At 52.1% G+C, this 13,360-nt stretch overlaps 1 protein-coding gene across 1 annotated transcript; it reads left to right on the top strand.

Moving 5' to 3' along the window:
• Positions 1-1,989: 1,989 nt before the first annotated feature.
• HYAL1 (hyaluronidase 1) lies at positions 1,990-6,181 on the top strand. The gene is made up of 3 exons (XM_024193631.3): positions 1,990-4,092; positions 5,341-5,430; positions 5,735-6,181. The coding sequence occupies exons 1-3, from the start codon at positions 3,187-3,189 to the stop codon at positions 6,053-6,055; spliced, it is 1,317 nt and encodes a 438-aa protein (XP_024049399.1). The 5' UTR covers positions 1,990-3,186; the 3' UTR covers positions 6,056-6,181.
• The last annotated feature ends 7,179 nt before the right edge of the window (positions 6,182-13,360 follow it).

The following is a 13,360-nucleotide window of genomic DNA, read 5'->3' as shown; positions in this document are numbered from 1 at the left end:
CAGGGGGCTGGGCTACAGCTCCCCCACCTCCCAGCACTGCACCGTTATCACACACCGCCCCCTGCAGGGCACCCCCAGCACTGCACCATTATCGCACACTGCCCCCTTCAGGGCACCCCGCAGCACTGCACCCTGCAACACTGCACTGTTATTACACACTGCCCCCTGCAGGGTACCCTGCAGCACTGCACCTCACAGCACTGCACCTTTATCGCACATTCTTCTAGGCTGGCTGGGCCTATTCAGAGGCGATGGGGCTCAGCAGACTTGTGACCCAGCCAGCTCACCTCCCTAGGTGGGGTGAATGCTGACAGACATGTGACTGGTGAATCATGTCACCCCATTGGGCTAGAGAAGGTAGAGGCCTGGAGAAGGCTACTGAGGGCTGCAGAGTTTGGCAAGGCTCTGGCAGGGTATCATGATGTGCCAGGGGAGCAGGGACTCCAGGCAGGAAGGCCGGGGGGGGGCGGCGGGGGAGGGGGGGGGGGCAGCACAAAGGGGGTGGGGGGGGGGGAGGGATGGAGAGGAGCCTGGGAAGGGGGAAAAGCTGAGCCCCGAGGGCAGGCAGATAGAGCCATGTCTGGGCTAGTGTAGACCAACCAGACTCTTAGACAGGCCCAGTGTGAAAACTGTGTTTGGTTTTGGCCTCGTATACCCGGGATGGGGTGGACCTTTTGTTAGGGACTTAGGCCGAGGGTCAAGTCACTGCAACAGCCAAACCAGTCTGTGAAATTAATGAGGAGCCCTGAAGAGAGGGAAACTGAGGCATGAATGTTGCAGGACCACCCCATGCCACAAGAGGATACTCTGGAGGTCAGGGCTGGAGCCCCCAACGCTGCCTCCATCACAAACACTGAGGCAGCCTGAGGGGCTGGTCCGGTTCTGAGTTTTGGTTTGGCCCTTTATAGAAATCAGGGCCTGCTTTGGATCCGGATCCTGGTTTGGATCAGAGCTCTGGTTTCGGGGTTGGCTAGCGCCAGGGCTGTGCGGGATGTGGACCATCTGGCTTGCACATGTGCACCTCCCCCATCCTGTTTGACGGACCACCTGGAAATGTTCCGGAGTAGACCCCAGCCGCCGAGATTCCCCCGGGACACCGGCTGTGGTTACTGGGGTGGAACCAGCCCCTCCCCCATTATGCCACCCCCTTAAGGCTCTCATAGGCTGGAAAGTTTCACTCATCCCCTTAATCCCTGGTTGGAAGGGTCTGCTCCATCCCACTCCCCCAGCCTGACGTTGGCTGGGGAGGGAGGCAAACTGGGAGGAAGGATTCCAGAGCTGGTGGGAGATTGGAACTTTCTTATAGCAAATTAAGCTCCTGGCTCAGAGGGAGGCATTGTTCTAGCTGAGCTTCCTCCAGCCCCTCCTCTCCAGCCCCACCAATCCCAGGGTGTAGGGTCTGGCAGTGGGCTCCATCTGGGTCCTAAGCCGCCCTCGGGCCTGCATGGTCATGTTGGGTCCACAGGGACATGCTGCCACAGGCAGAGCAGGGCTGTGATCAGAGGTCCTTCAGGGAGTGGGCCCAGCCCTGGGCCTGGTGTTTTACCCTGGCTGCCCCCTTTTAAAATGCTCTCCCTCCTGGGTGCGGCCCAATGCCAGGGTCATATTTCTGGCTTCCCAAATCTGCTGCTTCAGAAGCCCTGGGCGGCAGGAGGGCTTCGCAGTAGCGAGGTGTGACACCCTCGGCCCAGCTGGGGCAGTACAGGTGACGTCTCAGCACCACGTGGCTATGCAGAGCATGGGGACGCAAGGATTCCTTGGGGATGGAGCTGAACCACCCCAGGACTGCATTTCCCATGAGCCTCTCTGCCCTTGCCCCCTGCTTATCCCCCTTTCCCCACATCAGTTTGCATCCCAACACCAGCCCAGAGATTTATAGACAGGTCTCCACTTTCTTCAGCTTCCCCACTGATGCTGCAGGCCTAGCTCCTAGCGGGGCAGGAAGGGAAGGGGCCCGCCCCATATGGGCTGGGAGGACTGACTTCTGTGGCCTGAGAAGTAGCCTGGCTAATTTTGGCTGGCTCCACTGGATCCTGGCAAGGCTAGACAGCGTGGGCCACTGCTTCTGCTACTGAGCACAGCCACAAGGATATGGGCATGATCCACATCCAGCCCCAGGATATGATTTGCCTTCCCAGCCCATGCTAGCTAGCCCCCAGCGCTGCAAGCTTCCTCGGAGCAGCACCCTACCCACGCCAGCTGGCTCCCATTGCTATGAGCTTCCACAGAGCAGTGCCCTGCCCATGCCAGCTGGCCCCCAGTGCTGTGCGCTTCCTCAGAGCAGTGCCCTATCCACGCCAGCTGGCCCCCAGCACTGCCAGCTTCCTCAGAGCAGTGCCCTGCCCATGCCAGCTAATCCCCAGTGTTGTGCACTTCCTTGGAGCAGTGCCCTGCCCATGCCAGCTAATCCCTAGCACTGAAAGCTTCCTTGGAGCTGTGGCTTTGTTGCCATGGCTTGGATTCTGGCCTTGCAGTTTAGCACTGCAGCTCTAACCCATGTTCCGTTGACCCCACGCTATCTCTTTGACCCGTTCTCCCTGCTCCTTCTTTCCCCCCGCAGGTAAATCTTTAACCTGGGCACAGAGCAGCCAACCCAGGGCTCTTCCACCCCATCTGCAAACACTGCTTCCCCTTTGGAGCAGCGGCCCTGGATCATGGCCCAGCAGTTCCTTCACATGGGGAAAACACACTCCACCCCCTCTGAGGACAGGAGCGCAAGGAAAAGAGGGAGGGGCCATGCCGGGTCCGGTTCAGTATCTCCTAGGGGAAGAAATGGGGGCGGGGAATAGGACCCACTGACACGTCAGCCAAGGTCATGGGGAGGGCAAAGCTCTGGAGCAGGTGCCAGGCCTCCCACCGCAAATCCTTGCGAAAGCCAGCGGTTTGATCCCAGCCCTCGCTCCTCTGCGGGGAGAGTCTGGGAGTTATTAGGAGGGACGAGGTTGGGACAAACCAGTAGGAATTAGCTTTGGAAAGTTGACAGCACTCGGCTCCCCTGGGGGGCAGCAGGAATCCACCCCACCCCCCGTCTCTCCCAGCTTCCCCATCCCTGGGGGGCTGAGTGGAGAAACTGGGCAGCCGGAGCGTCCACTGAGATTTTGCTCTCCCGATTTGAGGAGCCGGGCCCCCAGGAGCTCTCCCGAGGCCTCAAGGACTAGACGCCAGCCATTGGCACGCAGGCTTAACATGGCCACCGTGTTCTTACTGCCCTGGGCATGCTTGCTGAGCCTGGCCCTGGTGGCTCGAAGCACGGCAGATGGGGGTCCAGTTCTCTGGGACCGCCCCTTTGTCACAGTGTGGAACGCCCCGAGCCAGGAGTGCAGCGCGAAATATCATGTGCCCCTTGACTTGGGGGTCTTTGACGTGGTGCTGAACCGCAACGAGTCCTTCCTGGGCCAGGAGATCGCCCTCTTCTACAGCAACACACTGGGCCTCTATCCACACTACACCCCGGAGGGGACGGCGGCCCACGGGGGTGTCCCCCAGAATGGCAGCCTCCAGGCCCACCTCGGCAAGGTGCGGCATGACATCCAGGCCACCATCTTGGAGCCAGGCTTCCGGGGCCTGGCAGTGATCGACTGGGAGAGCTGGCGCCCCGTGTGGGCTCGGAACTGGGATGCCATGGAGCTCTATAAGGAGAAGTCCCAAGAGCTGGTCCAGGAGCGGCACCCCGACTGGCCCCCAGACAGGGTGGCCGAGGAAGCTCAGGAGGAATTTGAGCAAAGCGCTCGGGCCTTCATGGAGCAGACCCTGGTGCTTGCCAAGAGCCTGCGGCCTGAGGGCTTCTGGGGTTTCTATGGCTTCCCCAGCTGCTATAACTATGATTTCAAAGCGGCCAACTACACAGGGGAGTGTCCCGCCATAGAGCAGCGGCGGAACGAGCAGCTCTGGTGGCTCTGGAACCAAAGCCGGGCACTCTACCCCAGCATCTACCTGCCCAAGGAGCTCTGGCTGACAGACCAGGTTGGCAAGTTCGTCCGGCACCGTGTGGCCGAGGCGTTCCGGGTGCAGGGGCAGACGGGGACCAGCAGCCTCTCAGTCCTACCTTACGCCCGTATCCAGTACGACTTCACGGAGGACTTCCTCTCGCAGGTGATGCCCCCAGCCAGCGTTGCCGTGCCCCCCCAGGGCCGAATAGAGCGGCAGCATGAGGCAGAGGCCAGCTTTAGGGGCGGGGGTGTTTCCCATCTTCTAGCCCAGGTCCTCTCGGCCATTGCTTACCATTGTCACCCGGGGCCAAGGAGCAGCCGTTGGCGGGGAAGGGGCAGAGGGAGGAAGTCTGGTAGGATGAAGTCAGCTCGGGGCAGTGGGGTGGAGAAGCCCTGGAGGGCAGAAGGGGGATCCATAGGGATCTCAGTGGGAGACGTGTGAGGGACAAGGGCCATATCCTGGGCCATGGGTCCAGAAGAGAGCAATGCTTTTACACAAGATAAAGGTCTGGGCTCCTGGAGGGTTTCTCTACATTTGGCCTGTTTCAGGCTATTCCCCTGCCTTTTCCTTGTACCTCCGGGAAAGAAAATACTCCCAACTCAGCCAACTCTCCGCCCCCCTCCCACCCCAGCTTAGCAGAGACCTGTCTTTGTTTTACACTGCTGTGGTCCCAGTGGCCCCGAGTGGTTAGCCAGCAGCTAGGGCCTTGCTGGGTTGGTTCTGAGTCAGATTGTTTATTTGCAAAGAATGGGCACAAAGTCCAGCTTCCCTGAACAGAAAGAAACAAACAGCCGGCAGTTTCCTTACTGAGAAATCCCCAGGCCTGCCTCTTCAGTCTGTGCTGGGCCCACCGAGCTCTGTCCCTCTGCTCTCTCAGGGCCATGATGTCTCCCTGCCTGCTCTAGCACCCCCTCACAGCTTGCCAAACCAGCTCCTAGCCCCTGCATTTGCCATTAGGGAACCCCACAGCCTGCACAGCTTACCTTCTGATCAGGACTTGCCATTGCATTGGATGGTGACTTCTGTTGTTTCCAGCTGTCACTACATAAAGGGGCTTAATTGCTCCTTCCCTTTAGCCTGCAAGAAGGTTGCTTTAACCAGGTGTGTGATTGTTTGTAGATCCCGCTTGCTGGCAGTCATTAACACCTGTCAGCATAACATGGCTTTGCATGTGGGCAGCGAGTCCATGGCACTGTCTTTGACCCACCCTTCTCACCTGGAACAGAACCACAGAGGTTCCTCAATCTGGCTTGAGGCAGCAGGTGCTGGTGGTTGTCTCCTGTTGTGCCAGAAGGGGACAATCTGTGCGGGAAAGATGCATGCGAGGATCCTACCGGAACAGCCTTCCACCCCTCCCAGGTGTTAGTAGCCGAAGCTGTTATCTTCATGGTGATTCTCTGCTTCTTGCAGGAGGACTTGGTCCACACCATTGGGGAAAGTGCTTCTCAAGGTGCCTCGGGGGTTGTGCTGTGGGGCAACGAGGATTACACTCACTCACGGGTGCGTTACATGGGGGGCTACGGCCGCTTACAAGTTGGGAATAGAATCCTGGCTGGGGTGTGGATGCTCCTGCGCTCAGAGGATGGGAAGGTGTGTGTGGGGGTCTCATGTGGTGTGTAACTGGCAGTTCCCAGGTGTGTGTGATGCTGAGAGTGGGAGCCCTGGGGTCTGGCTCCCCCTGCACTCAGGAGCTGGGAGGGTGGGTCCTGGGGGGACTGTGTGGAAGGGAAGCACAACAGGAAAATGGGCCCCTCCTCTCCCCTGAGAGAGCCCTGCCTGGGCCTGTACTGTGCCCCCCCTACAGGAGTCCTGCCTGGCACTGAAGGAGTACGTGGACAGGAGCCTGGGCCACTACATCATGAACGTGACCAGCAGTGCCACACTGTGCAGTCGCACGGTGTGCTCCAGCCACGGGCGCTGTGTGCGGCGGGCCGGGCACCCCGGCGCGTTCCTGCACCTCAGCCCCTCCAGCTTCACTGTCCGGAGGCAAGGCAGCTGGCCCCGCGTCCACCTGCAGGGACAACTGGCAAAGCAGGAGCAAGCCAAGCTGGTGGAAGAATTCAGCTGCCAGTGCTACACTGGCTGGGCAGGGACCCGGTGTGAACGTGAGGGCAACCCAGAGTGACATCCCTATATGCACCCCACATGGCCCCATGCCTCCCACGTGGCCCCATACACCCCACCCCTGACATACTCACACCCCACATATACTCCCCACATGGCCCCATGCACCCTACATTCCCCCATATACCCCACCCCTGACACACCCACAGCCCACATATACACCCCTACATGGCCCCATACACCCCACATATACATCCCCCACATGGCCCCATGCATCCCACATGGCTCCATACACCCCACCCCGACACACCCACACCCCACATATACACCCCCACGTGGGCCCACGCACCTTATGTAGCCCCATACATCCAACCCTTGAAACACCCCCCCACGTGGCCCCATTGCATCCACATGGCCCCCTCACCCTGAAACACACCCGAACACCAATATGGACACAGTCTGGGATGCAGTTCATTCCTTTCTGTCATGTACCCCTCACATAGTGTAACTCTGTACTTTGTAACAGGAAACATGCATGATATGCGGAACCCCATCATAAACTGACATGTAAGTGTCAGATCCATCCTATGCTAAAACCACCTCACCGGGAGGTGCGTACCACGTATAGAGATCTCTGTCATGTCCACAACAGAGGGAGATTCATATCTCATAGCCCGAAATGTGCGCTGTAACTAGCAGCATGCAAGGGCTACTGCGGTGTAAGCCTCCTACACTGAACCATTCAGTGTGGGGCTGTTAAACACCCCCCCCCCCCATGGGCCCGTGCACCCTACGTGGCCCATACACCCCACCCCTGGAACACACCATACATATACACAGCACCATGCAGGGTAGCAAAGTGCAATTCACAATGACGCACAGCACCTGGCTGAAGTGATCATTCCAAAATAAAAAGAAATCACAAGCTAGAGCCATGTAAAGAATTCACATGCCAACCTCAAGAGCTGATTCACACATGCAGAGCACCCGGCACTGCCACCCAATCAAATGGCTTTTTGTTTGCACAAGTGTAAGCGTGTGATGGCCTCCATCTTGGCTGATACCACGGGGACTGAACAGGAGACCTCCAGAGTTAACCACATGGACGACTGCAAGCTTGAGCTGAAGAATCAAGGCGTCTTAGCAGGGCCTATACAAGGCTCTCATCCTGTGTAGATCAGACCTATAACATCCCCACCCACTGGTGGATCACAAACACACTGGCATTTTTCAGTTGATGGTGCACCATCTGGTATTTAGGAGTGACCGAGGCGAGGGGGGCTGGCTGAATGGATTTTGGAAGGAAATTCCGAGCTGAAGGTGTAGCAGGGAGAGGGCAGGGAGCTACATGAGAGTGTTGGAAGGGGACATGGTGGGGACACTAAGATGGGAGGAGAGGTAGATACGCTTGTGGGTAGGTGTGACGTTACTGACATGAACTGTGACCGTACAGATCATTGTTGCAACCAAGGTCCTATAGTTGCACCAAATCTTGTACAAAGGAGGTCAAGGTGTCTATGAAAAGGTGGTAATTTGCTGGTTATGATTATGTTGTCTGTATGTGTGTAACTTTTTTGTATTTGAAGTTATGAATATTGGCTATGTACTTGTATCTCAATGTGTTTGATTCTAAGTAGCACCAGTGAAGCATTTGGCCAGCTTATTGTGAAGAGACTCTTCAGATTAAGTGCCCAATCAAGAAACATGTGAGCAATGGCTGCTCTACCTGTAAAAAACTGAGTCATGCATGGACATATGACTTGCCCATGTGACTCCAAACTCCACCATGCTGCTGTGATTTTCCACAGTAAGAACAAAGGGGTTTCCTTCCACATGGCAGAGGATATAAAAGACCCTGGAAACCCCTCCATTTTGTCTTCAGTCCTGCTTCTTACCTCTGGAGGAACTTTGCTACAAACTGAAGCTCTGAAGAAGGGACTCAATGACCCATCCCAGCTGTGGATGTACTTCAGAGACTTGATTTGAGCCTGCAGTTTATTCCATCACTGCTACAAGCCTGAACCAAGAACTTTGCCATTACTGTATGTAATTGATTACTTTGACCAATTTTAGCTCTCATCTATATTTCTTTCTTTTTATGAATGTCAATGGGTCAGATGTTAAAGAACTGGGATGTGTCGGGTGTCAATGGTCCAGGCCAGGTGTCAATGGGCTGAATATCAAAGGACTGGGCCGGGCCCAGTGTGAATGGGCCAGGCCAGCTGTCATTGGGCTGAGCCAGGTGTCAATGCAACGTGTGCCAATGGGCTGGGCCGGGCGTCAATGGACTGAATGTCAAAGGACTGGGCCGGGCCAGGTGTGAATGGGCCGGGCCATGTGTGTATGGGCCGGGTCTCAATGGGCCAGGCCGGGTGTCAATGCATCATGTGTCAATGGGCTGGGCCATATTTTAATGGGCTGGGCTGGGTGTCAATGAGCTGGGTGTCAATGGGCCAGGTGTCAATGGGCTGGGCTGGGCCGGGCCGGGCCGGGCCGGGCGTCTATGGGCTGGGCCTGGTGTCAATGGGTTGGGTGTCAATGGGCCGGATGTCAAAGGACTGAGCTGGGCCGGGTGTCAATGGATGGGGCTGGGCCAGGTGAAAATGTGCTGGATGTAAAAGGACTGGGCGTGTCAATGGGCCGGATAGCAATGGGCTGGGTATCAATGGGCTGGGCCAGGTGACAATGGGCTGGGCCGGGCCGGGTGTCAATGGATTGGGTGTCAGGGTGGATTTGATTTAAATCACTAGTCAGAAAGACTCAATTTGATCACGGATTTCTACATAAAAGTGCATTCTTGTTGGTTGTTATAACCTTAATACATATTCTTCACAACTCAGAGATAGATGTAGGTTTCATTTTTAGTAGGTACACACTATACATTTTTAAAGTGATTTATTTTGAAAACTTTTCAGATTACTTTTACAGATATATCAGAAAATAAATGATTGTTTTGTTATTTAATTTACCAAAGGTAATGGAAGCAGATATTTATGAAGTCAGTGGGAGGTGAACTAACTCCAATTCAACAGGTTAATCATTAATATTTGGAGGATTTTCTTGCCATGCTTTATTAGGAGGATAACATCACCAGACAGACATTTAAATTGTTTTATTTAACTAAAACAACATTATGTATTCTGGATTTTTTTCTTCAACAGCAAACATAATATTTTAACAAAACAGGCATATGAATTTTTGAATTTAGTTAAACATTCAAGTTTTTTAAAATCAGGTTTGTTTTTGTTAAAATTGTTTTTAACTAAAATAGTTAAATGAAATATTTAAAAAAAAACAATAAAAATTAAATCGACTGTGTCAGCCAGGTCAACATGAGAAACTTAAAATATTGGCTTCTGCAGCTAACTCAGTCGTCTTCACCTTCATTTTCCTGTTTATTCATAATCTAGAAAAGAAAAACAAGCTTTCCTGCTTTTTCAGGTCCCAAACGATTTCTCAATTTGGAAAGAATTAGTCCAAAGGAAGAAAATATTCTTTCTACACCGGCAGAAGAAGCTACTGCTGTTAAAAGTGAGATTATCACTTCAACAGTCTCTGAATCCAAGAGCTTAAGTGACTTCCACTAGTTCACTGGTGTGATTTTCTTTAAAACATCATCAGCAAACATATATTTCTTGAATGGTTCACCCTTCGCTCTGAAGTTTATTATAGTTGGCATTATGGAAGGATGATTGCTGGATGTCCATGTCATAGCCAACTCCTCTTCTTCAGCAGTTAAGGTTTGACCCTGGTACCGAGTATTGAGAATATTTCAAAAAAAAAAAATGAACTGGAGATAGTGCTTGTCCCATTCGTTTTTTTAATGCTTGTAATTTAACTCTGTCATTGCATATTTCTCTTTTTACGATCTCACTCAGTTCCTTCCAAATTTCAACAACATCAGCAATAAAACAGCTATTTCCCTGCATTTTGTTCAAGGCTACAGAAATAGGCTTCAGGGTACTCAGCATGTGTTCAACACTTCTCTTAAGCCCAATGTTGAGAACTTTGGCTGTGACAGTGCCATTTATTTTTTCACTATTTTGTTCACAAACTGTCATCAGATTAGGCCAGTTCTTGATATAGTGCTCAAAACAGTCCACTACTGAGTTCCATCACACGTCTTGTGGGAGAGTTAGCTTGGCTTTTCCCACTTTTTTCAGAGCAGCTGCTGCAAAGTGGTTGTTACGGAAGTATTTTGCAATTTCAACAACATTAGCCTTTATTTCTGGAACAATGAAGTCTTTGGCTAGGCAGTGCATCAAATAAGCACTGCAACCGTATGTTATTAGCTTGGGAAGCTCTTCTAAATTTCTTCTCATCTTGGATATATTTGCAGCATTGTCTGTGACCAAGCTGCATAATAGACATTTGGATTTTTTTTCAGTTTGTTATAGCTTTTATTGCTACTTCCTGTAAGTATTCTGCTGTGAGTGCATTTCCAGCTGTATCAGTTGTTTCTGTAAGGAAGACATTCCCTTCTTCTGTTGTCACACAAGCACATAACAGGATTATTGTGGACACTGCTCCACCCATCAAGACTCAGGTTAATAATTTCACCCTCTAGACCTTTTGCACACTGCTCAATTTCTCTTTCATACACTTTATCCAGCAATTTGCCTGTGACATCTGCTCTGTTGGGTGGACTGTATCCTGCTCTTAATGACTGAACCATGTTAATGAAGTGTGGGTTCTCAATCATACGGAAAGGAGAGTTTGTTGCATAAACAAACCGGGCAATTTTTTCATCAATTACCTCTTTTTGTAATCTGCTGGTTCTTATCACAAACTTATATATGGTTGTTTCTGGATGATGGAGATTTTTTTCCCCTTTTTGCTACAGGTGATATACTATGTGACATACATGATGTGACTGAAACACTATCATTGGCAGATAACTCTGAAACTATAGAAAATTATGGTGATCTTGAAGGTGGATAGTCTTCAGAATCCTGTATGTTGAGGATGGATTCTCCTAAACAAAATAAGTCAATGCAGTTATTTAATTATTATTACCACACTGCTCATTTAGTATTACTCATTGCATTCACTGACATTCAGTACTACTTTAAAGGTGAAATTGTAAGAGGAAGATCTGCCTATTTCAGCTATTTATTTTTCATCACAACTGCATCTAAAATGATAGTACCATAGAGTAACAACTATATTTTTTGCTCAAACATGAGAATTCAAGAATAGTCCAGAAGGAAGTCAGGCAGACCTTAAGAAAGAAGTATGAAATAAAAAAGTTTACCAACCTGAAATGTTCCATCATCTTCAACACAGCTTCCTTCTGAGAAGGAACACTTCTCATGATGTTGTTTCATGAGGGCAACCAGGCCTTGCATTTCTTTGTTGCACTGTTTGCATTTTGTACGCATGCCTGTCTTACCCACAGGTAGAGGAACTTCATTAAAATATTCCCAAACTGGGTCTCTTTTACGATCTGCTGCCATTATAGGTTTTCCCTTCTAATTATGTAAGCGGGGGAATGGTCCCGCTATTGTGGGGAACTTTCCTGGCTTCTGCACTTCCCCGGTGAAGTGGGCCAGCGAAAGGATCTGAGTCCTCGCTCCCACTTCCTTTACCCAGAGGCTTCCCTGCCCTTGAGGACTCCCCTTCCACTCTCCTGTCTGTCAGAGTCCTCGTAACCCCAACAAGGCTGGGCCCAGGATTCCTGGGGGGCTCGACCCCCAACCCTGCTGTGGTCACCTAGGACAGGGGCTAGGGTGTCCCCACTCCAGGGAACTCTCTCTGCATTGGGCACTTCCCTGACCCACTGATCATTACATACAATTTAAAGCAAATACAAGTTGTTTAATCAACGATTAATTAAAAAAAAATGGGAAAGGTTAAAGGAAAACACATCACCCCGCTTTGTAGCAGGGAACATTACAAACAGTGTCTCTGGAACATCTGGGTAGTTCACTGTCTGTTCCTTGTAGGTCCCAGCCTTCTTCTCAGGCCCTGGCTGTGCTGCAGGAATGCTGCGGGTTGGACACTTGCTCTGATGGTGGCCACACAGCTCTGGGCTTTGGGTGGTGGGACCCTTCTTCCCAGCATCAGCCCCCCATCGGGTTAAGATCCCCCTCCCAGTCTGGCCTACAAGGCTGGGGGTGTCTTTCTGCGCTGCGCCCTTTGCCCAGAATCCCCCCTTGGCTGGCCCCAGTTGCTCACTGCACCTGGCTCTGTGGCTGCAGCTCTGCTCAAAGCTCAGGAGCTGCTCTCTCTGGGCTGTGTCTCTGGTTCTGTGGCTGCAGCTCTTCCCCCGAGGAGGTCTGCTCTGTGGGCTGCTTCTGTGACTCTGCTCCCAGCTCTGACCTGCTTCCTGGGCTGCTTTTCTGGCCCCTCTGGCTGGTGCGGCTCTGCTCCCCAGCTCAGCTTGGGCCTCTGCTTTCTCCTTAGCTCAGCCCCACTCGGTCTGACCCAGGCAATTCCAGCTCACATGGAGGACCGGACCCCACCCTGGCGTCCTGACTCCCTGATTAGCCTGCCTGCCCTGTCAATCAGGCTGACCTGGAGCATTGGCCTCTCTCCATTGCCCCTGGAGACTGTCAGTCTCAGGGCCCTGATTTCCCAGCGACCCTTCCCCTTTCTTTTAGCACTGGGAGTTAGCAACCAAAACACCCCCACTGAATGTTAGTAAGGGGACAACAGTCCCCCTTACATAGTGAGAGAATGATATGGTAGATCTCAAATTAGACGAAGGTTTCTAACCATCAGAGGGGTGAAATTTTGGAACAGCCTTCCGAGGGAAACAGTGGGAGCGAAAGACCTCTCTGGCTTCAAGATTAGGCTAGATAAGTTTATGGAGGGAATGGTTTGATGGGATAACATGATTTTAGTCAATTAGGCAATAACATGCCATCGCTGGTAAAATGAAGGTCCGGCTGGAGAATCTTGCCTGTATGCTCGGGGTTCTACTGATCGCCATATTTGGTGTCGGGAAGGAATTTTCCTCCAGGGTAGATTGGCAGAGGCCCTGGAGGTTTTTCGCCTTCCTCCGCAGCATGGGGCAGGGGTCGCAAGCTGGAAGATTCTCTGCGACTTGAAGTCTTTAAATCACGATCTGGAGACTTCAACAGCTGAGTTAAGGGAAAGTGGGTGGGTCAGCTTTTGTGGCCTGCATCATGCGGGAGGTCAGACTAGATGACCATAATGGTCCCTTCTGACCTTAAAGTCTATGAGTCTATAAATCAATGAAAGCTACACTCAGAAAGACCTCAAGACTTCTGGAATATGCTGCTCAGTTTCACTTTAGTTTCTACTGCCTGTCCCTCCCTTCTCACATTTATCTCCAGACTTCTTCTCCCTGTCAAGCTCTATTCTGACCCCAACAATCTTCTATTCATTGAACTTTTTGAAA

The sequence above is a fragment of the Terrapene carolina genome, unplaced genomic scaffold (genome assembly GCF_002925995.2).
Source record: "Terrapene carolina triunguis isolate 2854851 unplaced genomic scaffold, T_m_triunguis-2.0 Scaffold235, whole genome shotgun sequence".
In the NCBI taxonomy this organism is placed as follows: Eukaryota; Metazoa; Chordata; order Testudines; family Emydidae; genus Terrapene; species Terrapene triunguis.
This window is presented reverse-complemented; position numbering and strand designations above follow the sequence as displayed.